This window comes from Takifugu rubripes, chromosome 17, assembly GCF_901000725.2.
Source record: "Takifugu rubripes chromosome 17, fTakRub1.2, whole genome shotgun sequence".
Lineage (NCBI taxonomy): Eukaryota > Metazoa > Chordata > Actinopteri > Tetraodontiformes > Tetraodontidae > Takifugu > Takifugu rubripes.
In genome coordinates, this window is record NC_042301.1 from 3503387 (window position 1) to 3528632 (window position 25246).

The 25246-nt window shown below is 46.0% G+C and overlaps 4 protein-coding genes and 1 long non-coding RNA gene across 7 annotated transcripts; 2 read left to right on the forward strand and 3 right to left on the reverse strand.

Annotated features, from left to right (window-relative positions):
* The first annotated feature begins 460 nt into the window (after window positions 1–460).
* tmem132a (transmembrane protein 132A) lies at window positions 461–6153 on the forward strand. Its single transcript, XM_029851044.1, has 14 exons — window positions 461–654; window positions 980–1083; window positions 1379–1605; window positions 1673–1885; window positions 1954–2099; window positions 2258–2389; window positions 2484–2738; window positions 2947–3099; window positions 3194–3389; window positions 3472–3615; window positions 3710–3912; window positions 4019–4238; window positions 4338–4529; window positions 4638–6153. Exons 2-14 carry the CDS (start codon window positions 1008–1010, stop codon window positions 5493–5495), a joined length of 3015 nt encoding a protein of 1004 aa, XP_029706904.1. The 5' UTR covers window positions 461–654; window positions 980–1007; the 3' UTR covers window positions 5496–6153.
* Window positions 6154–6254: 101 nt separating this feature from the next.
* LOC101063972 (hypermethylated in cancer 2 protein) lies at window positions 6255–13813 on the reverse strand. 2 transcript variants are annotated; one of them, XM_011612479.2, is made up of 8 exons: window positions 13325–13813; window positions 12311–12414; window positions 11947–12064; window positions 11699–11850; window positions 9717–9792; window positions 9500–9615; window positions 7828–8206; window positions 6255–7260 (listed from the first exon to the last, which is right to left on the reverse strand). In XM_011612479.2, the coding sequence occupies exons 1-8, from the start codon at window positions 13611–13613 to the stop codon at window positions 6683–6685; spliced, it is 1812 nt and encodes a 603-aa protein (XP_011610781.2). In that variant the 5' UTR covers window positions 13614–13813; the 3' UTR covers window positions 6255–6682. The 2 variants fall into 2 exon arrangements, with proteins under 2 accessions (XP_011610781.2, XP_011610780.2); XM_011612478.2 differs by having other exon boundaries at window positions 11666–11850.
* Window positions 13814–14512: 699 nt separating this feature from the next.
* Window positions 14513–16101, forward strand: LOC115253372 (uncharacterized). Its single transcript, XR_003891709.1, has 2 exons — window positions 14513–15544; window positions 15792–16101. It is a non-coding gene; the product is annotated as an uncharacterized lncRNA (long non-coding RNA).
* On the reverse strand, window positions 15592–20517 carry cant1b (calcium activated nucleotidase 1b). Of its 2 annotated transcripts, XM_003972074.3 has the most exons (6): window positions 20401–20485; window positions 19490–19647; window positions 17011–17607; window positions 16801–16941; window positions 16520–16723; window positions 15592–16443 (listed from the first exon to the last, which is right to left on the reverse strand). In XM_003972074.3, exons 2-6 carry the CDS (start codon window positions 19524–19526, stop codon window positions 16073–16075), a joined length of 1350 nt encoding a protein of 449 aa, XP_003972123.3. In that variant the 5' UTR covers window positions 19527–19647; window positions 20401–20485; the 3' UTR covers window positions 15592–16072. The 2 variants fall into 2 exon arrangements, with proteins under 2 accessions (XP_003972123.3, XP_029707335.1); XM_029851475.1 differs by lacking the exon at window positions 19490–19647 and having other exon boundaries at window positions 20401–20517.
* A 163-nt stretch (window positions 20518–20680) lies between these two features.
* Window positions 20681–25246, reverse strand: afmid (arylformamidase). Its single transcript, XM_003972073.3, has 11 exons — window positions 24887–25246; window positions 24564–24654; window positions 22960–23064; window positions 22829–22877; window positions 22667–22752; window positions 22512–22584; window positions 22311–22408; window positions 22150–22228; window positions 21560–21695; window positions 21332–21436; window positions 20681–21211 (listed from the first exon to the last, which is right to left on the reverse strand). The coding sequence occupies exons 1-11, from the start codon at window positions 24896–24898 to the stop codon at window positions 21182–21184; spliced, it is 864 nt and encodes a 287-aa protein (XP_003972122.2). The 5' UTR covers window positions 24899–25246; the 3' UTR covers window positions 20681–21181.

Here is a 25246-nt window from a genome sequence, read left to right on the forward strand (position 1 = left end):
CCTTAGATATTTGGAAAGGGAAAAAAAACTCAGAAGCACATCAAATATTGTCATCATGTTGTAAAATAACAGCTAAATGAGTAGCATCAATAGCAAAAAGTATTCAAATCCTACTGTAACAATCCCATTCAGCTAACACTGGTTGAACTGGTTATACAAAAGTTTGACTCTTCAGAAGAGTGTGATGAAGAAACCTGCTGCTTGTTACTCAAAAAAGATGGAGATGAACAAAGGAATAATACAGATTTATGATGAAATGGAGGGAGGGAATCAGCCAAACAGGGGGGTAAGAGAGTGTGAAGAAAGGGCAGGAGGAGGGATGTTGGAGAGAGAAAGAGTGAGCGTGAGAGAGAGAGAGAGGAGGATTATTTACTGTTTTAAATGAGTAAATCGCTATTGTGTGAATCCAGCTCAGAAAATGAAAGAGAGGAAGGGGTGGGAGAGAAAGAGAGCCAGAGGAAGAGAGAAGGTTTATAGCAGCTTTGCACCAGCACTGATCTGCAAAACTATAGAGTCGATTTCAGTTCATGTGGTGTCTTTAAAATTGTCTTTTTTTTCATAGTTTTCCTTTTTTTTTAAAACAAACAAACAAACAAACAACAAAACTTCCTGTTTTTTGAAAACGTGATGTGGAGCTGAAACCACTGCATACAGGTGGGTGAAATGGGTGCATGTGAGTGCATGTGAGAGAGAGAGGCTAATTACAGTTAGCTGGTGCAGTCATCATATGCAGTGTGTGTGTTGCTACTGCGTTAGGAGTGTGTCTGTACGTATGTGTGAGCAGTCATGTGACCACAACAACCTCCACAGGCTAAAAGATCCCAATCATCAGATCCTGTTTTTTCCTTGTTTGGTTCTATTTTAGACTGGGACGTCTCTAAATTCTGAGAATTTACACTTTTTTTTACATAGTTCTGTTAGCATCGTTGCTATGCTACTTGACCTGGGGGAACATGGTGTGATTTCCTGGTTGTCACAGAAAGCTGTGTTGCCTCAGGGCTCCAGGAATGGCCAACCAGCGAGACACCCCGTGCAGCAGGGGAGGAGTGAGAACAACGCTGCTCCTCTGGATCATGATGGAATGTAAGTGTTGCCTTTGGCTGCACAATAGTGCGGGCGTTTGGGTGTGTGTGCGTGCACGCACGTCCAGGGGGCCAGGGTCAAACACATGGGCGTTTATGCTCTTCAGCCCAAGAGGACCTGCGTGACGAAGGTAGGGAGGATTTAAGAAGGGAGGATCTAGAACAATTCGGTCTGTGGGTTTGAACTTACTAAGGTGTCATTCTGGTGCTCATTCAATCATCCATTCAAAAAGTAGAAGGTTGATGTTTGAGAATTGTTTACAGTCACAGTAAGAGTTCTTTTCTTCTTCCCCTAGTCCCGCCGTCCCTCCTTCAGCCCCCCCTCCCTCTTTCCCTGCCAGTGGACATGGCCGTCATCCCTCAGAGTTGGCGCTTCCTCCCTCTGACCCAGGCAGAGCTGGGCCCCCTCTTCTCAAACTCCAGCCCCTTCTCCTTTTCTCAGAGCCTCTTCATTGTGCCTCCACATCATCACCCCCCACCGGCGAGCCTCCGGGCTTCATTCGGACCGTACTCAGTCACACAGGTAAGTTCTGACAGATCCCGTTAGCTGGTGCTGAAGCTAATGAGCTACGTTTTGTGTGTTTTTACAGCTCCTATCAGAGCCTGCCCTCCCCCCCTCGCACCTCCTGTCTGCCTCCCTCCTCTCAGAGCATGTAGAAAGAGAGAGGGATGCTAAAGGTCGGGAGAGGTTTACAGTGCGAGTTCTGTTCCATAAGTGGGGCGATTCTAGGTTTAGGAGAACCTGCATCACCCTGCATGCCTTCAAGGAGACAGAGGAGCACAGAGCCTCCTGCATGACACAGGTGAGACCCACAGGAGGGGGATTTTGACCTCTTTCTCTCATTCTCATCCATCCCTTCGGTTCTTCCAGCCTCCTCTCGGGCTGTGTGTGGTGACCTTGACCCTGCCCAGCGACTGGTTTAGGACTCAACCCACCAACCAGTCAAACCAGGTTGTGGACAGGCGGCAGAGCGTTCTCCGCTACCAACACAAGCGTCACAACCGAAAGCAGAAAAGGTACCAGATGTTCTTTTCTTTTTCACTCTATTTCAACAAAATCCACACGTTTAGATGGAGGAGGGACCTCCTCAAAATCAGCAGGTAGTGTTTGAATAGTATCCTTTTGGTTTTCTGAACGGGTTGCCCAACAATATTTGTATCAATGTTCTATTCAGGCACCGTTCAGCAATTGGGAAGACGGAATTCCCACAGGCTCTAAGATACGAACGGGGCTCCGTGCAGAAACAAGTACAGCTTTACTACTCATCCTCCAGCATGATGGCAGACTTGGACCTGGAGCCACAAGGGTATGTGACCTCGGCGGGCCGCTGGTTCTAATACCTATTAAAAATTGTGCTCAGGATCAAGATTATAAGTGTTCGTGTCCTCACACCTGTCCAGGTGTGTGGAGGACAGAACAGCTCCATCTCAGCAGCAGCTCATCCACATTAAAGCAGTGATGCTGAAGGAGTCAGAGATGGAAGGAAAGGAGAGCCGGAGCAAAGAAACCTGCCTGAATGGGCGAGAAGTTGAAGAGCTCGGCTTGGATACCAACGTTTTGATCCGTTACCACAGGGGTCTGGTCCTGACCGGACAGCCGCTCATGGTGTCGGTGAATCTGAGAGCCAACCTCAGTGCTGAGGTGGTTATAATAAGGTAAATAAAAGGTATTTCTGCCTGCCACGTAGAGTACGGTCAGAACTTCAGACTTTGTAAGGTTATTTTTTTGGTGGAGGACTTTGCAATGCACATGGATTCCACACTGAATTTCAAGCCTGTTATCCTTCATTCCTGATGTTAAAGTTCTTCTGCTGAGCCGTAAAGTCCTGCATACATTGTTTTTGAAGTCAGTGTGTGTCATCAGGCTGAAGGTGAAGAAGAACTTGGTGTCGGTGGTGGCCCACAGATCTTTGACCCCTGACCTGTGGGACGTGACCCTGGAAAAAAGCCAAGACTCCAGTCACGACGTGGTGTCTATAATTTGCCGCAAACATGGCATCCATAAACATCCAATCAAGTACATCATTTTTTCAGTCCTCATTTTATGTGCAATTATTTGTTTTGGTATCAGACTTATTGAATGCTGAAAAAGATTCTGCATCTCCCTGCAGTTCCAAACCGCTCCACCAGGTGGCGTGTCTAACAGCTAGTGCCTTAAAGGGCAGCTTTGGAGTTGCAATGGCAGTCCATGTGGACTGGTGGGTGGAGTACCCTGACCACAGTAAACCAGTAATCCCCTCCAGAGCTGCAGTGAGCACCTTCTCTTTCACAGATCATCAGATCTTTGGAATTGCTCCCATCACAGAGGTGCTGAATTCGTCCCACTTCAGAGTTTTAAAACTCAGAATGCAGGTTTTCGAAATGTAACCCACGACCATGTGTTCCCCAGAGCAACATGCTCACCAACACAGCCATACTGACCAACCAGCCTGCGTCGCTCGCCGTTATGGTCCTCGCCATAAGCCACGACGAGAAGGTGTATGACGTCACCTCCGCTGCTACGTGCTATTCAGCTGATGAGAACACCGTAAAGGTCTGGATATCCCGTATTTAAAAAGGAAACCACTGTATTTTTTTTTATGCAGGCGACTTAGCATGATCATCTTTAATCTCTATTCTGACTCCAGGTAACCAGCAACTGCTCTGCCATCTTTGTAGACGGCAGTGAGTCAGGGTTGGGGAGCACGTGTGCAAAGGTGGAGTTTGTCCTGGGGACGCTCCGTGGTTCCGTGTGTCTAGAAGTCTGGGCTCCCTCGGTTCCCCTCCAAGTGTCCCTCTCGGACCCTGTTCTTAATGCCATCAATGGTTGGAATCACATCACAGAGAAGGGGTAAGAGACTCCAACCGCTCGGGGAAAGTAATGATTTCGGTTTGGTGAGGGGAAGGTGCCGATAAAACTACCTTTTTGCCACCAGAGCCTGTGTTTGTCTCATCAGGTGTGTCCCGGTCTATCAACGGTCCTCAATCCAGGTTTTGACTCAGTTCACTGCCCAAGACTCTAACAGCAGAACCACCCATCTCCTGGGTTCCCCGGACTGGTTTGTGGACGTCACCGAGTTGGTTCTCGACCTGCTGAGAATTGAGGACCCTCACGTGGCCTCCTTTGGACCTCAGAAACACATCATCGGTTTACAACCCGGAAAGACGTCATTGCACGTAGGTTGATGGATAACCGCTTCCAACTGGACCCGGAATTTAATTCACACCGTCACCTCCTGAATAGGGTTCATATCCCGCTCCTCATCATCTCCTCAGGTCATCTCAGAGCAGTGGGACGGTATCCTGGGTAGATGTGAGATCACCGTGACGACCGAACCTGTCAACCCCGGAGACCTGTCTGTTCAGGTGGTCAGCGACCTTGGCATGTCGGTCACGGCGAGCCCTGCTCACCCTTTCATCACCACGGTGACAGTGACGGCCTACAACATCCTCTACAACCACCAGCAGGTGAGATTTGGATTAACTCCACCAGTATGGCCACAGAGATGCGGCGGATATGGAATACCGTTATGGTTGGAGGAGGAACCATCCTCAGTTTGTCATTTTTCTTTCCAGGAGGCATCGGTCAACGTGTGGCTTCAGTTCAGTGACGACACCGCCTCCCTCCTGTCTTCCTTCAGCGATCTCCCCCACTTTCTGAGTCTCTCCTCGTTGGCTGAGACCGTGGTCGTAGTCCCACCTGGCCAAAGCCAGCGCGCCTTCGCTCAAGGGGACGGAGGAGGGCCTTTATTGTTTGCCGAGCTTCTCATTTCCATCTGCTACGGCCAGCAAGCGGCATCCGGCTCTGTCAACGAAGGCGACGAGACGGGATCTGAAGGGAGCAGGACCAGGATGCTAGCAAAAGGGTCTGGTTGGATAAGAGTCAACCTCGACCTGGGCTTCCTGCCCAAAACTGGGGAAGGCAGGGAGTTTGATGTTGACATCCCTGACATACTGGTGGAGTCAAACGGCGACCTTTATGTGTCCAACAACTATAGACACAGGAATGTGAGTAGTGACTATAAGATCGGGAAGCAAAACAACGGCTGGAACAAGGTGGCACAGGGAGAAACTGTATATGGGAAGCACTTGGAAAGAGCCGTGCAGATGCCGGGCCAAGAGGAGGGTGCTGTGTACTTTTCCTCGAGCCACGAAAAAAAGCAAGGCTGGACAGAGGACAGCTATCAGCAGGAGGACGCTCACGACCTGGAGGTGGGCGTGGCGGCCGTCCTCTCCCTGCTGGGCATCTTCGCCGTTCTCTTCCTCGCCAACTTTCTCCCGAGCGCCCTGCGAGGCAGGGGGACCTCCAAACCGGAGCCGGGAGCAGAACCAGAGCGAGCTGCACAGGAAGCTGAAGAAAGGAAGAAGACGGAGGATGAGAAAACGGAGCAGCAGGAGGACAGGGATGACGACAAAGTCGAGATCATTTGCTGATGGAACCCAGAACTCACAAACCAGAAGGCGTTGGTGGATTCCCGAGCTTGCTTGACGGCCTTTATCCTGTTTCTACTGTCAGGATGGAGGACCAGGGATCGATCTCGGGGGGGGGAACCGGGAGCTTTGACGAACCATCAGAAGAGTTCGATTCCACTTTTATATTTATCGCCCTAAATCATGTCTATTGTGACCACTGACGGGTTCTTTTTTATAACTTGCAGGTTCCTGAATGTTGTGGTAAATAGAGAGTTCCTTCTGCCGTTCCCAGGTCACCAAATCAAAGTGAAGGGTTTTCCCAAACAGCTTTGAGGTCATCCGATTAGATCATGTGGGATGTTCCACAACACAGATTAAAGAATCCGCCTAAACAATCACCCACTCTGGCTCTGCATAATCTATGGATTAGATTCCCCGTCCGTGTTATTTAAACCTTCCAGTTTGTGTTGTAATTGTTCTGTCCAGTGATTCTCACCCCGTGACTTTAACTATTTACTTTTAATGCATCGGTACTGTTTATAACACTGTTAAAATAAAGACAAAATAAGACACCTTATCTCACTCTATTCTTTCAGATTATAGAAACCCAGCGTCACAAACCAACCAGGTTTTCTGACCTACCAGGTAGACAACTGAAAGCAATTTTCTGCCCGGAAAGATAGAAAATCCGGTTTGGAATTGCCTGGATTTCAACCCCAGGCTTGTCTAATTTGGTCTAGGGTGGATGGCCTGTTGTCACTGAGCAAAAACTGCCCTTTCTGTGGTACTAATTCAGCTTTATTCAACTGGACTTGATTTACAAAACAACCAGACACCCCCCTGACCCAGCAAAAGCGTCCGGAATAATGCCCTTTGAACAGGAAGAAACCTTGAGCAGGACCATGCTCAAAGGGCGACGCTCCGGCTGATGGTCGGGTGGGGAAAGAAGGAGAAGGGAAGACGGGAAGAGAAGAATCGAAACATACGGAAAAGACCTAAAGTCAAAAGTAAACTTTATAGTTGTGGATTCTAAGCCAAAAATACATTTTTATGTGTTTGCAGCAGATAGTTAATAGGAAACACACTTCAAAACTCCCATTAAATAACTTGTGTTGCTCTGCCGACAGCTACTGAGGCCGTCGGTAACGCCACCTGGACCATAAATGAAAAGAAGTTCAACTTCAAGTAAGTTTAAGGGGCTGCACACGTCACGCCAGCTCCCCCCTGGCCTGCGGGGCACAGCGTGTGGCGGACTGCTGGTGCGTCCTTAGATTGCAGATCCAGGCAAAGCGCTTTCCACACTGGTCACAGGCGTATGGCTTCTCGCCCGTGTGGACCCGCTGGTGCTTCTTCAGGTTGCCCGCCTCAGAAAAGCGTTTTCCGCAGCTGTCGCAGCGGAACGGCCTCTCTCCCGTGTGGACCCTCTTGTGGGCCTCCAGGTTGGACAGACCAGAGAAAGCTTTGCCGCAGACCCGACATATATAACTCCTCCGCCGACGCTCCGCTGGTAAGCTGCCGAGTTGGGCGTTATAGCCGCCCTGGTGGTGCGCAGCGGCAGCCGCGTCCACGCTGGGGTGGGCCGCTTTAGCTCCCCTCACAGAAAAAACTGAGGTAGAACTTTTACCGCCCTCTGTGGCAGCAGTCTGTGTAGAAGCAGCCTCCGTTGGTGGTTCGGAAATCCTGCCGCCGTTGCCGCGCTGCAGCAGCGGAGCGGATCTGTCTCTGGTGACGGCTGGCGCTCCGCTCCACGGGGGCTGCTTCCCGAAAGGTGCCGACACCAACATGTCTGTGGACGGAAGACACGAGCCCATGAGAGTACGTCCACAACACCACGTAACAGGTACCAATACCGGAGAACTATCGCTTTGCCATGTGCATGCTTGCTAGCGTCATCGCAACAATTTGCCTGTTCTAGCTTAAAAATATAGTGGTCAGTATATCACTGATGGTGGGAGCTGTCTGTTAAGCTGAGGGTTCCCGGTTCAAAACCCGGTGTGGACGAAACATGGAACGTGCAGGAACACCGCTGAAGTACCCTTGAGCAAGGTACCGAACTGCCAAATGCTCACATAGGGCCCTGCGATGAGCTAGCAAAACATTCAGGGGTGGACCCAGCCTTCGCTTCATCCCCATGACCCCAAAAGGGACATAGAGGCCAAGACAAAGAAGAATATATGTGAAAAGTTCGACCCCTTATTGGGGTAAATGTTGACATGAGTGCTCAACTGCACTCACACCTGTTTGTGAGAGCCTACATGAACTTCTCTGCAGCATTGATGGGAGAAAAAGAATGAAAACAGTGAGGGGACACTGCTCAATTACTGTAATGCACAGGTGTGGTGATGTCTGCTACCTTGTGGCCCCAGACGGCGGACGTGAGCTGTAGAGGAGAAACCGGGCCTTTCGTTGATGGTCAGCACCGATGAGGTGGAGCCGTGCTGAGGCTGTGACTCGGACTCAATGATCAGGACTCCGTCCTGGCCACAATCCGGGGAGTCACCGGCGGCAAAAGAGCAGGAAGGCCCATCCCTGGCAGCCACGGACTCACTGTCCGGGGCCCAGCGGGTGAAGAAGGTCTCCAGTTCAAAGAGGGAGTAGTCAGAACCCAACTGGCCGCAATGGGTGTTTCCAGAAGGGCTCGACACTGTTTTGCTCTCCTGAAGCTTCAGCTGAACCACTGCTTTGGTACCAGGATCCTGAGCCACTACGGGGGGCGGCTGAGCTCCTTCCAGCTGTTAAATCAGGAGAACAAACACAAAAACTGTGTTACTTTTTAGATCTATTTGTAGCGTTAGCATTAGCAGAGCCCGATTCGTTCATGACCTTATTAGACATATATACATGTACCTGTGTGTACGTACAGTATGAGGAACAGGATCTTTATTAAATGACTATACACTGTTCCACAGGTATTCCAGATTTGATAATATTGTGTCACAATTGTTAGATTTTTTTTTAAAAACTGCTAATAATAAAAACACAAATCCACATTTAGTTTTAATACGTTTTAATGATTCACACTGAGAGGTTACAGAATTGTGACACAATAGAAAACACGCGATTTATATTTTACAAGTACACAGCCGTGAGGAAACTAAAGAGGCTTAGAAGAAATGGAGGTATTGTTCCAGTCTGAAACGGGTGGAAGAACATGGGACACGTATTGCTGTTCCTCATTCAGAATCCAAGATTGTATAAATTTTCTTTGGCTCCAAACATTCTTTCAAGAGTTACATATATATATGCGCATATTTATATGGACATACAGGCTTTGGGCTTTATCCATGGATGTGAATTCATAATTTATCTGACATTTGCCATTTAAAAACGAGCCTTTATTTATTTAATTATTAAACTGATATTTGGTTATTTCTCCGTGTTCCAACAAGATTTTCAATTGAAATCTGACTAAGTGAAATATCGGAAGTTCTCAAACATGATCAGTGTGACGGCCTCTACGTCTGTGGGTGGTGTCTTTTCTGGTGTTTCTTCAGGTTGCTTGGGTCAGAGAACCTCTCAGCGCACAAGGAGCACTGGTACGGTCTCTCCCCGGTGTGGATGTTCTTGTGGATCTTCAGGTTCCAGAACTGGGAGAACTTTTTGCCGCATATAGTGCAGCCGTAGGGTCTCTCTCCAGTGTGAGTTCTGAGGTGGGACTCTAGATTTGCTGGGGAGCTGAACACTTTACTGCAGAACCTGCAGACGCAGAGCTTTTTCTTTGGGACTCTCTGAGGGCTTGAATCTAGAAACTGCTGAGGTCCTAAACCCAAAGCCTGAATTGGCCTGGACTCTTGGGGCAAATTAATCAGAGGAGTTTCCTGAAAATAGCGTCTACAGTTTTCAGTCAAGCCCCTTCCTTTTGAGCTCTGAGCAGCCAGGGCCCTCGCGGAGCCCAGCTCTGCTCCAGGCTGTGCGGCGGGCAGGAAAGGGACAGGGACACAGCGGGAGGAGGGCCCCGGGAGGCCGCCGTCCTGACAATAACCACCCCCACCAGCTGTCCAAAGCAAAGCATGGCCATGGCTGACCTCTGAGACGTCCGACGCGCGCTCCTGCTCGTCGGGCAGCGGGTTGACCGAAGACTGCGAGGTGTCATCAAATGGTTGGACACCTCTGTAGTTGTCAGTGCTGGACTCCACTAAACCTAAACACAAAGACACAGACATCTTACCATCTTTCCCCCCACTTCAGACGCCGTCTACGACTACGGCAGGAGCGATTTCGACTATACAAGCACCAACTCACCCTCCTGGATGCTGAGGCTCGTCTGCCGGGTTCCCTCCTCCACTTTCACCAGCACCACGTCGGGCTCCTCCTCCGACTGCAGGCGGAGAAAAAAAAAAACACACCATAAAAAGACATAATGAGCAAAATAGCTACAAAACAACACAGCTCAAATCCATATAGTAGAAAGAATGGAGACATGGATCAGCACTATAGGAAATAGGCAATAATGTATGTATTTATCAATATTAATGAGTATCTGAGTATACGGTACAATAGCCTGACTGTACGCAGCCTAGACGTCACCCTGAGGAGCAGGACACCTGTAAAAGAGATCTATAACCCGTTTTAGGGGAAGCTTCTTAAGTCTGCTCCATTTGACTGCATCCAGACACGGATTAAACTGGATGTCCGTGGGACAGACGCAGCAACAGTTGATACACAGGAGCAATGTCAGACCCAAACCACAGGCAGGGGCGATGAAGCCTGTGTCCCGATTCCCATCTCTGATTTCACAGTTTCAGGGCTGGAACTGCAGGATGCAGAAAGACGCTCCCGGGGGGGTGAAGAGCTGAAGCGTTAAAGCCGGTTTAAGAGCTGTGAAAGGGTTTCTGTCAGAGACTAACGGGTGCGTTCAATAAATGAGCTGGCAGAGGTGAAAACACCGGTTCTGAACACCTGCTTGTGTCCAGAGCGTGAAAGACACAAGGTCTGAATTATTGGCGGCCTTTCTAACCGGTTTATACTGGGACTGTAGGTGGTTTTGAAGCATTTTTGTGGGTGTATCACACAACTAAAAATGAGATCTAATCCAGCAGTGCCAAACCTTCCTGGTAAATGTCACTGTGATCACGTGGAACCAAAAAAATAAGCCTTTATTAACCCAGAAACAACAAATAAACAACCAAGTGAATGTGCACAATGTTCCCACAAGCACATTTTATTTGGCAAACTGACATCATTCTGTTACAAAACCACATCAGGTGCGTTTAACGTGCAGCAGGTTTGTCCATCCAGCCGTCGCCGTCCTGCTGCCCCTCAGCCTCACAACATCGGCTCAACATTCTGACTGTTGTCGGACCAGCACAAACACACTGAGCAGCTCCACAGCACTTCAATGGTGACTTTGGATATCCTCAACATTTTCGCTCCCATACTCGAGATCAAATTTCGGATGTTATTTCAGTTCGCACAGCACTGTCTATAAATTTACAAAGTAAACCTACTGAGTTGGCAATTGGACAATACTGTTTTTTGTTTTTTATTAATGAAAAGAAAATGACTACGTCCCTCTGAGTTGAACAGATGCCCGAACTAAAACAACAGGACAAAAACAGGACAGGGAACTGAAGTATCACTATGTGAAATTTAAAAACAACAAGCCAAAAACAGAGAGTTCAGGTCTGGTCTCCTTCGGTGTAAACATCTGGGTGGCTTTTTCGCTGGTGCGCCTTTAGATTTCGAATCCAGGCAAATCCTTTACTACACACGCCGCAGCTGTAGGGTTTCTCCCCGGTGTGAACCCGGTGGTGTTTCCTCAGGTTCCCAGCTTCAGAGAACATCTTCCCACAGGTGGAGCAGCTGAACGGCTTCTCCCCAGTGTGGACGCGTTGGTGGATCTCCACCTTCTTGGGCCTGTTAAAGGCCTTTCCACAATAGCTGCACACAAATAGTCTCTGTTTGCTGCCGGGCGGATGGTGCACTTTGTGAGCATCGGCTAGCTGCTGGGAGAGGGGGAAACCGAGGCTGCAACCAGTCCAGCCATTCGCACTGGTGGATGGAAAATCGGCCGCTATCATGGAATATGAGCACGACGGTCCCCGTCCTTCCATGACGGCCTGGGACTGCTCGTCAAACTGTCGAGCGAGCGCGCTAACGCTTCCGCCGTCGACGCACAGCGCATCAAAATTTGCGCCTCCGTCTTCAGCAAACTGCTGAGGGTTTGTGGCTTCCTGCTGCGAGTCACTCACTTCACACTTAAGATGAGGGGAGGAGTCACTGACCTCCACTCCTCCGCTGATGCCGCCGCCGCCGCTACGCTTCATCCTCCTGCTTTGAGTCCCGGACAGGTGCTGGAGCTGGCAGGAAGTGGACTGGCTGTCCTGATGTTCCAGGATGGATCCTGCAGCTCCAAAAGGGATACAGTCCACCACACCTTAATAAAGAAAAAGAAGAGCACCTTAAGAGCCTGTACATGACATTCTGTTCACATTAAATTAAGCGTGGCGGATTTTTCGGATCGCGTACTCACCGTCATCTCCTATTAGCTGCACGTCCGGTTCTGCTTTTTCCTCTTCTGAGCCGTTGGGCTCAACTTTCTCCTCCTTCACGGTCACCGCCTCTGGCTCCACCAGCTCCACGTCTGGACACTGAACAACAGAATTTCGGTCACCCCCAGATTCACGGCCGTACCGCTACAACACGGGGTGGTTTTGCAAAGCGAGCAGCCGTTTAAATGCCGTTCGGCGGCAACAGGGCAGCCAAGTTAAAGGTCCTTAAATGTTAAAAGGTCCTTAAAGCGCTCCTTATAATATTGGTAAAGCTGCCCATCAATCCCTTCAGAACTTTATTACTTCTGTGTGTACACAATGACACAGTCTCCACGGTGGGCTCACCTGGCTCACGACATTGTTGGAGTGAATAAGCTTGGCGGGGGTGTTTCCTGCAGCGGCCCTTTCGGACCACAAACCCATGTCCATCCGAGGGTGAAACACACCATCTAAAAAGAGACAAACGTCTTTTAATGAAAGCGCGTTTCCTCCCCACTGGCATCAACTAGCTAAGTTTATAGAATTCCCATTATAAACTAACACATTCATGCATTAATCATAGGGGGGCTTAACTTTGTGGATGTAGAATTGGCTACAGTGGCATTTTTGTCATGACGAGAATGTTTTTCTGGTCAAATTCTTCCATTTTTTCTACTGAAGCAACATTCGACTGTGTGTCTGCACATCGTGAATTCCTGCTACTGTTCTCAGGGCCGCCAGGATCCATTAATTAGCTCTTCAGTTAACAGGATAGTTTTAAAACACCTGCAAAATCATCAAAATTTAAATGTAAAATTTAGATTTTGGTGCACGGGCTGCGAAGATGCTGCACATCCCCAGTGTGTTGTCTGCAAAGACCACATTCAAAAAGTATTAAAAGCATTTTTGTTTTAAAGTCATGCTGAATTGGAGCAACACAGGGCCACAGTAGCATCCCACGGTGGGTATGGAGTCCTCAGCAGGGTACAGAAACACACCAAGACTGTCTAAATACACCATCTCCATGTCCACTGCAGGCAGCATAAAAAGCTTCTCCTCCTTTTAAAATGTGAGAAAATGATAAAATGTTGCTTATACCGCCAACTACCGACGATAACTTGATGGAAATACATTAAATGTTTAGAGGGGAAACAGTAGGTACTAGCAGATGTGTATTTATTTCCTTTTAATGACCTCTGAAGCCAAAAAGTAAAGACATCTCTGGGTGTGTTAAAGTCATGATTAAGGTGTAGTTTTTAGACGACTTCGGTTCACCACGACTATTCTTGGAGGAAAAGCAATTATTTGAATGTCCCAAAAATGAAATTCGGCTTTAAAGCAGCGCATTAGCCCAACACGACACCACTGCTGTCCATTTACCGGAGGAAGGGGGGGACTGTCTGAGCCTGTCTCCGGTGTGGATCTGAACCCTGGGTCGGTTCATGACGCTTTCCCGGAGCCTCCTCTCTGCGGTTCCCCGGGCCATCTTAAGCTCTAGTAGGTGTAACTTCCTTTTCAAGACTTTATTTTCCGTCTGACATTGAGTCATCTGCAGTCGGACGACCGCGTAGTCATCGTCGACCAGTTTGCAGATCTCTGCTACCGCTGCGTTTGCCAGCGCTTCCATGATGGAGGCCAGCTGAGTCTGAAAGGCCAGGCGGTTGGACATTGTTCACTATGGGACTCCTTGTCTTTACGCCACTGTGTAGATCCCCCTGCTGGATCGCTGCGTCAAACTAGTACACCAATGTAAACATTTGTCTGTCCGAGTCTCGATCGCGATGACAATAAAAAAGGGAATTCTGGCTAACGAAAGGAGTCCGTTGTTTTCGGCACAGCAAGTACTTCTTCGTGGCTTTTACACGTACTCGGTAGGCAACAAAATGGCGAACTACCGCCACCACCTGGCGAGGAATCGCAAATGAACAACAGTTTAAATTTTCTACTGGGCTGAATATCTGTTTAAACTCAGGCCACTATGATTGCCAGACTGAGTATTTCAACCATGTTGAAATTTATAATGAGTTCAAGTATGTGAACGAAACTGTTAATCGTACGCAATGAGGTGTGATCATGCTGCGAAGACGCAAATCGTAACCAGTCGGTGGCGGTAATGCTTTCGCTCGTTTCCAACCGCCATTAAAAAGAAAAAAGAAGAAGATTCTGAGGTGTGCCTGACGGTAGGGGGCGAACACTCGAGATCCCAGTGATTCTTTTTGCGACTCCTCGGCCGCAGAATAAGAAACAGCAAGTTGAGTGTGCAGCCGTCCGTTCATTTACCCCCCATGTTTGGATTTAATTTCTAAATGGAGAATTATAGCTCCAGTTTTCTAAACTGGATTTCAAATCTCGCTCTTTCCAAACAACGTTGTAGATACGACAAGGATGGCTGTGTGGATGTACCGCAAGAAACCACCTTTTCTTTTTTTTCCTGCCTTCTTTTCTCAAGTTGTGACAATGTCTGGACTCGGATCTTTCAGAACCGAGCGGTTCTGAAAGATCTCATCAATGCCACCTGCCTTCTTGACAAACACCAGCTGGCCTTTCGTGGAAGTGATGAAAGTACGTGAAAACTATGTTAAACCCGTACATGCTTTTACTGAGAAAGACAACAGGCTAACAAGACACTTGCAGACATCCACTGTATTTTCTTGGTTTGTCAAATAGAATGCAGAAAGATTTAATTGAAGCAGTCGCTGATGTCATTAGAAATGACATTAAAAAGGAGATCAATGCAGCCCCATCTGTTGCTGTAGAATGAGCCGAGACCACAGATGTCACAAACCAAGCTCGGATTCCTGTCATATATGGCGCTATGTGGCCGTGTTTACCCACTGTTGGTGCTGTTGCATCCAGCAAAGTGCATGCCCAGATCATTTTGGAAAATTCCTGACAACTGGGACAATGACACGCAGGTTATGGCAGCAGGATAAGATCGCTGGCTGTGGAAAAACTTGTGCTTTCTCCTTATAGCATGAGGCCATTTTCAAGGAAACGGATGCCCTTTTCAGAGGCCTTCAAAACAAAGCGATGGACATTGAATATTGTCTTGCAGGCATTCACGACACTGTTGCAGCTCTGGAGTGCTGAGAGTTGGACTGTTTCTGTGACCAATTTGAGAAGAAATGCAGCGCGCTTGGCCTGACGGAGTGGAGGCAGACGACTGTTCTGTAACATTCAGGATGACAAAAGCCATTAACGGCGAGGCTTGATCATTTCGGTGGGCTGGCCTGGTTTTTGCTTGGTTTGCTGTATTGAGCAAAACTCAGGGAAATGTCACAGAATTGTGACGAAACAAAGCTACAGAGCCGGTCAAAATATGGCATATTCTTTGACTGTGCGAGACAAATGAATGTAGGTCTCCTGGAGACGTGCTCGTGCTCACTGTTCCAGCTACTCCAGCATCAGTGAAGCCGTCGTTCTCAGCACTGAAAAGACTCAACACGTACAGTCGGAACACGACTGATCAAGGACGACTTTCAGTGATCTCCATGGAGACAGAGACTTTTAAAACTGAAGGAAAACAAGGAAAACTTCTACAAACAGGTTATCAATGCGTTTGTTCAGAAGGAGCGGTGCATGGACTTTATTTATAAGGAGGTAAGACTGTAAAACCTTAAAATTAAATGTGCTTTGTAATTGTAAAAAAAAAAAAAAAACAAGGTTAGAGATGATAGTTTTTTTTATTACATTGAAACTAATAAATATTTAGTAAATTACCAAAAGGGTTTTAGAATAGACATAAATTCAGTATACTGTATTACAGTCTTAAATAGGATATTGGGCAAACTATCTGTACTTTTTAATTGGTGGCATAGTTCCTGAGCATTTCATTTTTTGTTGACAGGAATTTGGAATCACTCTGTAAACATGTAAGTGCAACATTTGTGTTACAATTATCTGAACTCTGAGGTGAATAACATATTGCTTTGTGTAAAAAGCATTAATCACGTGCCTTAAATGTCACAGTGTGCAGCAGGAGACACTGTCGTGATGATTTACACTCAAAACGACTCCACCTGCATCAATACGAAGTCGTTAAGAAGACTAATAAAACCTGTTATTGGGCAGTGATTGACCAGTGTGAAGGTCCATGTGACTGATGTACTGTATGTAGCCAAGATTCCATCAAATAAACTCGAGGCCTTCATACTTTACATCTCCGATCTTTGTCTCGGGCATTAATATCTGACCGTCCAGCGTAAACGCGATGATGTAGGTGGCGATCCTGCCAGCGTCCTCCTCAGACTTCAGGGCGACAATGATCTGATCGTCTGTCTCTGGAACGAATTTAAAAGAGGAGAAGCCGTGGGTGGGGTCGAAGGGCCCCACGTGCCGCACGGATATGGAGCTGAAATCTGCGGGGCAGGACAGCATGAGGTTGGTGGCGCGCCGCTCGTCCTTAGTCTCGTCATAGCGTTCGTGGCTGGCGCGGCGAGGGAGGAAGAACCAGCGCTGGAGACGCTCGCTCCACGTGGCCGACTCATGGATCAGGTATCCTGAAAACGGCACCATAAAAACAAACCTTAACATACGCATATATGAATTTATTCTTTCAAAGAAAGTGGTCAGAACCTGGTGGCTGGATCCCTGTTGCACTCCTCAGGGCGTTATAGTGTGGCACCCAGTTCCTATGCTCCACGTCACCACGGGAGCCGATAACCTTCACCCACTCTGGGTTCTCGTGGAGAACCTTCCCGGTAGTTGTGGTCCACTCCTTTCCCAGACTGCCGACATACAGGTGCTCATCCTTCACTGCCAGCCACTCCGCTTTAAATGCTGCAAAAAGGACAGTTTGAAGAGGACTTGACGCTATCGTCCTGCGTGAGTGAGGAAAACGTGCGGTGAAGACTGACCCTTGGAAACCGTGCCATCGCCATCAGGCAGTATGACCCAGGGAACGGCCTGATTGTCCAAAATCCTGTAAACCACACCAGTGTGGTCGTCCACAGTGTACAAATGACCGTCAAAGACCACCAACTCCGACAGCTCCATACCTGCAGAACACGGATTCGGTCAGACATCTATATCGATGATGCGTGGTAGAACTCAGCGGAGGTCGCTACCTCGTCCCTTTTCAGCCAGGGAGCTCTTCAAGGTTACCGTGTGGGCGTCCCACTCCACCGCCAGCCTGCCGGCGCCGTCTGAAACAGTCAGGTAACCTTTCTTCATGTAGCTGAGCCACGTCTGCTCCTTAGAGCTCCGCGACGCCTGGTCCAGGTCTGCGATGACCCCAATACGGTAGCGGATTCCATCCTTCGTCTTCACCGGTGGACTCAACGGGTATGTATCGTTGTAGGGCTTCTCCCTCTTCTGATGCCCTTGAGCATTTGGACTCTTTGACAGCCTGAAGTTGTCCCCGTCTCCCCCACTCTGCATCTGCCACTTCTGAACTCGGCTGCGGTGGCGGTGGCCGTGCGTAGCGGCGTCCCTGCCCCCCACCGTCCAGTGGAGGTACAGCACAAACGCTGAAGTCAGCAGGGCCACCGCAGCGATCGCGCGCCATTTAGGATAGAAGCGCAAATCGGAGCCGGCGGCGTGTTTAACCGACGACAAGGCCAGGAGGAGGCTTTGGAGGGCGACGCTGAAGGAGGTCATGGGAGCAGCGTTTTCATCCTCGCTGTCAGGCTTCGACTGAGAGTCAAGGCTATTTAATCCAGGGGCTGAACGCAGAAAGAAAATAGGAATTGTAAATGTGGATGCTTGGCTAAGACTGACTGATCAGACATTTTCAGAGGGGAAAAAAAACTGATTCGTAAGAAATAAGATGGGACAAATCACAAAACACACTAGCTGTGGAGGATTTAAGAAGGACCACGGAGGAGGAGAACATGGAGGGGGAAAAAAAGCCTTTTGTTCCTATTGTTCTCTGCTCACAACAGAGATTTGTTCTGCTGTTTAAAAAAAAAAACTAAAATGGCCACGTGTAAGCACATTGTGTGTCCGCCTATGATTAAAACGTCCATAACAGATGAGCCACCACACCATTAAACAGAAAACTCAGTGGGCTCATTCATAATCTATCCATCCATCTTCTGTTCACCACCACTCGTTCAGTATCACAGGGGTGCTGGAATCTATCCCAGCATCACTGGGTGAGAGGCGGGATACACCCGGCACAGATCACCACACGAACGTCTACCACCAACCTAATCGAGACACACTGGGGGGTAGAAAGGTGCAGCCTGTATTTACTGTGAACTGTGCAGCTCAGGTTACAGTTTCACCCTAAACAAGTGGACTTTTTCCCACCGAGAGCTGGGGGAAGATAGGGTTTATGTGGTAATCTTCATCTGCAACTAAGCTGTAACCATAAAATATTGATGAAGAATTTATCATGTCTTTATAAGACAATCATTTGACATTGTGCAAGGACGTCCTTGAGGACAACCTGTTCTGTGGAACTAATCCACCGTGTTTGTTCCTTAGTTACTCTAAGGATGTTCATAATTTTGCAGTGGTTGGCGCACCTGATGAATAAATATGATTATTAAAATAAAGTTTATTCATAGTATATTTCTCTTTTCTAAAACTCATTTGCGAACTCCTAAATTATCTTTATATAGAATCTGTTATAATCAAAATTGTTTCTAGGCGCATTACAGGGTCTGACCCTCATGACAAGGAAAAGCTCCTCTATAACTGGAAGAAACCTTGAGCAGGACCGGGCCCATATGGGGGGGGGGGGGGGGGTGCTGACGGAAGGCTGGGCAGAGAAGAGAATAGACATACATCATGCAAATACATTAATTACACAGCACAAACAAAAGTAGAAGTAGTCTGTGGGGTCCGAGGTCGGCAGGTCAGTGCACGGCGGAGTTGGACAAAGACAAATCTGCTTCTGACCGGGGCAATTATAAACATCACAATAACTCCCTCTGGGTACTGACCACCTCTAAAATGGGAGTGTGGGTGACAGCAATGTTTGCTCACAAAACTCAAACTGGGTTTTTTAATTTACTTGCACAATCACAATAGTAAATCACAACATGTGTTGCGATTGATATTGGAACATCTGATTCTCTCCAAATGCCTGCCGTGAGTACTACAGCGCAGTCATTATTGCACTTTGAAAGCAATTTCCTTAAAAAGGAAATTGCTTTCAAAGTGCAACTAATTCCAGATTGAAAAGTATAACGGAAGAATGTGGTACACAACAGCTAGAAAAGGTTAAAATGCACAAAAAAGCACAACGATAATCTACATTAGGAGTGTCTGATAGCGGACCACTTAAATATCAATTAAATAATAATAAATTGGCCAACCAAGCCTCTCGTTATACTAAACCTTGAATATTATCTTAAACTAGTGAAAGCCAGTACAAACTGGCACAATACTTGCAGATCTAAAGTATCCTGTTCCCTTCCTCTCTTCACTGTTCTAAACAAGTGCACACATCCAGGAATAACTTGCTCCATATCAAATTCACACCGACTCTTGGCATGCAAATAATGCCCGTATTGTCGCCATTGAAGGCACAATTTGCCATCGCTCGGCAGCACAAACCCAAACACTGACATGCCCATGAAAAATGCAATTATTCACCCTTCCGTCGCCTCTTGTCCCCTGACTCTGCGACCATCGCGCTGGTTCACATAATGGCCTGCAGTTCTCCTCGCTGCTCGGCCCCACATGAACAACTGATCTCTAATTCTCCAAGTCTCCTCCTTTTCCTCCATTATATTATCCAAACATGTTACATCCTGTTTCAAGATGGAAAAACAGGAAATTTTTGTTGACTCAAAAAAAAAGAGAAGGTTGCAATTAGAGACAGAAAATTCTACCATTGGGTAATTAGTTGTGAATTGGTGGTGATTAATGTATTAGTCACATCCAGCAGGTCCCACTACTCCTTAATGACACCTAACCTTTTTTTTGTTGTTCATTGACATTTAGATGTATAGGTCTATACAGTTTTAAAGATTGACTAAATCTATAAATATATTACACCGTGGATTTTAATGTATAGAATCATTGTTCAGGACTCTTACATGTCAATGTAATGCAAATACACTTTAGTATAGAAATCAAATAAAAAGAGCACATCATTTATGGTTTTATTGCGATTAATTATATATATTTACCCCAAACATCTGGTATACATCTGCCTGTCTTCAAACTTATGGACACTAAAGCAGATAACGTTAAAATCGGTGAAAAAACGGGAAAATGGTTAGATAAAGAGTGACAATAAAACCGAATCTGTGAGAATGTTCACCCAAGTGTAATTTACTTCACGTTAATCGACTTCACGTTAACCGACTTTACAAAGTTGTCAAAGCTCCCAGCCGGCGCCGGGCTACGTGTCCGTTAGCCAGCGAGCTAACTTGGGCTAACACCCCGCACATTTAACCTTTGGCAGTTTCATTTCGGGTTTTTTTGGACACGTCGCCGTTGTTGCTGTGGAATCGATCGCTCATTCGCCCCCCGTGTGTCTGTGAAACTGTGGATCTTACCCGGAACAGAGGCTCCTCGGGTCCGACCGGTCAGCCATGTCCGACGGACTGGTGGTCGGCAGTGTCGGTGACTGACTCCAAAGTCCAACAGCCAGTGCACATGTGTTGTTATTATTAACTTTTTATTTTGGATATGCGGTACATATGATAGATAGATAGATAGATAGATAGATAGATAGATAGATAGATAGATAGATAGATAGATAGATAGATGGCTTTGACTGTATTTGCATCTTAAATATTTGCCCAGACACTGAAAAACTAGACCAACTTTGATTAATTTAATATTTAAATATAACTTTATTCACACAGGGATAATGTCACAGTTTATTTTAACCAAGTGCCAAACTAGAATGTCATCCTGCATCATCAAGATATAAATGTTCACCCACACACTTGGCATAATGTACATTCAAACATTTATTGTGATGGTTTTTTTTTTCTAAGAACATATAGTCCATGTTAATGTACCACTGTCAAACAATGTAAACAACTGTGGTAGTTTAAATGAAAAACTAAACTCAACTATGTCACTTTCCGACTTGCTCTTTGCTCTGCAGTCTTATCCCATGAATACTACGGTCCTTACACGTGTCTTTAGGAATACAGTGTTTGCACAGCCTGGCAGTGGATTAGAATTTCTCAGTGGTGTTGATGTTTTCTCGAGCGAGTCACTTCTGTCCTCTACATTTATACAAACCTGTTATAATGTATATTTTAAAAAGAGAGTGCAGAGCTGTGTTTTACTGCAGAGCTACACCGACAACCAGGGGGAATCATCTTAGCCTTTTCCCATCATCTTCAAAAGAAGCTAGAAAGAAGGTGTTCAATAAAATTAGATGGGTTTTGTTTTAAGCCAAATGTATGACAGGAAATTGGCCGTTTCTCAAACACCAGGTTCGGCAGCTGATGCATTTTGGGTGTGCTTTACCTTTGTGAGGTGATATTCCTCGTCTACCAGCTGCTCAATGATGTTAAAGTGGTCTGTGTTGGCCACATTCTCCATGGACACATTCAGTCCTGATGCCTCCAAAGCCTTTGAGGTAAGGAAACACAGACAAGCATAAAACATTTGGAAGTATGTCTGTAAAGGTTCTCAGTCATCCAGGTCATGGTAATTCTGGCATTTGAACCGTGGCAACTGGTCAGCAGCACTGACTTTGTAGTATTCTTCGGACTGCTTGTGGAACTCTGGCGAGTCGTTCTCAGCGACGGCCATGATGATGTGGCAGTCGGATGAGGAATGTTTGAGCTGAGAGACAAACTTGCTGGGGCTGTTCCTCAACGCCACCTCCCTGACAAGAAGAAACATCCCGAGGACGGAGGAGACAAATGCGTTACAACTATGAAGAGGGAAGGAATCGCACATGAGATAGAGCTGCATAATCCTGCCCCATAATCCTGAGTAATCGGTTTAAGAAAGGAAATTCAATTGACCATTTACATATTGAGACGGTGTGATTCCAGTAATACCCTGATCTGTAATCAGATTACAACCCTTCCTGTTCAAGAGTACTGATTTACCATCTTAAACCCTAAAAATAGAATCAGTCATGTCACATTCGACAAATCTTTTACGTGATTATTCACAAAAAGTGTCAAGGTTAGACAGAGATAAATGCATTATATTATGAGAGTTTTTCTTTCAATTAAAAAGGGGGCATGCACCAGAAACCATGCTTTGAGGTTCTGTGTTTTTTAATGTATAATCATATTGTTGTTATATTCATTGCGTTAAAGGTGGCATACTCTGTCATCTTCAACGGGTCGTTGACGTAGGTGGACAGGATGGGCAGGAGGTCATAAATGCCACTGACCAGGAGGGCTCCTGCAGGACAAACCAGAAAGAACCACTTATTAATGTAGATGTGGCATACTGTATATCATCCTTTTATTCTGATTTACTTTACCTTTAATCTGAGGCGTGACGCTGTACTGGGACCAGTCGGTGGAGAGAACCATTGCAGCCAGGTGAGCCCCGGCAGAGTGGCCACAGAGGTACAGGCCACTGAGGCCAGTGCAAACAAAGTGTCCATTAGTGAATGACAGGGCCAGTGAAAATGATAAAACTGGAATGTTGGTGGAAGGATAATTGCAGGAAAAACAAATACCTGATATGAGAATACTGTTGAACAACAGAAACAACACTCCTGCGTACCTGAGACACAATTAGATCCATGTTACCTGAAAAAGGATTTAAAAGGACCGCAGCTTAATGTTTATTCTTGGCTCTCTCTGAGGGTAGAAATAAAAGAAATAAGCGTACCTTTGGGAGCAATGTCATAGTCAACCGCCACCACTACAACACCTTTATCAACCAGTGGAACAGCCATGAAGCCCGACTCCTCTTTGCTTTACAAGCACAAAGCATCAAGGTGAAAAACCTGGAGGTGGAATTTGAAACCAGAGATAAAGCACAAAACTGTACCTGAGGAACTGCCAATAGCCTCCGTGTAGGTAAATGACAAGATCAACATCTGCAAAAGAAGAAATCTGGCTAGTTATGCATAATTAAGCAAATCTGAAAAATGAGAAATATGAAAACAGCTACATTTGTACCCAATGAGCTGGTGCTGGGGATATAGACGTCCAGTTTCTCTCCATCTCCTTCACCGTAGGGCACATTGAGCAAGGTTTGAGCCAGACTGCGAGCACGAACTGTCCCTGAACACAGAGTATCACAATCGGGACATCCTGATGATAGTATCATGGTACATGTAGAACACAAACAAATTATATTCAATGCTGCAAAATCTTATGGATGACAATGTCAGCATGGGTACCTTTCATGATTGGCACCCTTTTCAACACCAGATTTGACAAAAAAACAAAAACCGCAACTGAGATTTCACATTGTATAAAAGATAACCTGCAGCTATTCCTTAAAATGGTTTAGTAGCGAACTAGCTTACACGTGGCCTAAACCAAGTAATGGAAGTTAAAACCAGCTCAACCAGTTTTGAATTTAACATCTAATAGCCACCTCCATCTCGTGATTTTTTTATAAAACAAATTTAAAGACAGGGCAAGAATAACAACATGCCCACATGGGCTCACTGGCAGATGTTCTGTTGATGTAAGTTGTTCCCATCATTTCTATTAAGGGGTCGTTGTGTTATTACTGTCTCCACCAGATTTTAGACATGATGTGGGTTGATCTGCTGTTTCTGTTCTTCTCTACTCGTTTTTTATTATCTTGGTTTCATCAGTCTGATGGACGGTTTCAAAAATTAGTTTATTGGGGTTTTTTTATGTTTTGTTTGTGTTCTTGAATGTTTTTGGACCTTGTAAACTCTCGCTCTGCATCCATGATGTCTTCTCATGTGGTCTATGATTGTTGCTCTTCACTTGCATCCATATGTCATAAAAATTCCAATCTGGTTGTGAGAAGTGCTTTTAAGAATATAAAAACCCAAAAGGCTGCCCGTTTAGCGTGAACAGTTTTTGAGTGAAGAAAGAATATGACTGTCTTATTAGAAGCTATATTGTTTACATGATCGTAAAAAACAACCAAATATCCTATGTCTGAAGATTTCCCAAATGATTATATAAAAAGAGCATAATGACAGCTAATGCTAAGCCCGTTAGCATCGCCGTGTTCAACAGGACCGGATGTTTTGAAAATAACAGGAAGAACGAGTCTCACGTGACTTCGAACGAACGTCCTCCGATAAATGGACCAAATATGTAAACTTGGATTATTCTATTAGCGCATCACTGAAGCAGGAGCAAAAGATTTGATTGTTACATTAATCTGATTACTCACAGTTAATGGACTTTGATGTTCACAGCTAATTGCGTTATAAAACTATGAGTCAGGACTGCATCTAAATTACGTTAATCCAGCTAAAAGTTAAACGTAAAACGTTAAACGCCCATCAAAACCGACATCCCACATTCATTCATTAGAGGGTACCAGCTTTTTTGACATAATATTTAATTTACAAATCACCATCATTTATTCTTCATAAAGAAAATACCTTATTTACAATAAGATATTTGACATCCCAATCGAATGAGAACAAAGTTTGTTCATTTTCAACTGTTTCTAAGCAACAACTGGTAGTGATCCATATTAGATCACTGGAGGCTGTGTCCCTGCAACGTTGGCCTGTTTGGCTGTAGCCATGTTTATTTAGCATTTAGCCTCGAAACACACCGACCTTCCTTTAGAGCCTTTACGTGAGCCTGAATCACGTCGTCTGCAGACATCCTGTGCGACCACCGGGAGGGTGAATACTGACGATCGAGCTCCTGTCACGCAGAGAACTGAGTCACACCGGGAAACGATAGCCGGTAAAACATGGTAAAGAAATGAAGGATAAACAGCGCCCCCCGGAGCTATCGGCCGTCACCTGCGACCCTATTTCAGTTGCTGTTTTATAATTTTTTTCCACCCAAAATATTAAGTCAAATGTACTCGAAAATGTAGTTCTACATACGTCAAATATTATATTAATTAGGAAAACAAAAACATATCGCTTACATCGTTAGTCATTTCAGCTGTCAGACACTGTGTGCCATTCAAGTGACTGAGCGAAATGAGTGAGAAGTCCACCGATAGGAAAAATAACGCCTAAATGATAAGGGAGGACTGGACTTTGGAATCATGACCTGAAAATTACGCTTTGTAAACAAATCAGTGTTTACACTGCGTATTTTGTAAAATGATCAGGGGAAATTTAACGAAAAATCTTCATCTGAGGCATTGGAAATATTAATGAAATGTCTTTTTAACTGATGACACCTAAACGCAATCAGCTTTATTTTAAGTGTTGAAACTTTTAAAACAGGTCATTTGAATGTTGGGTATCTTTAAAGATGCCGCGCGGGACAAATAAAGTTT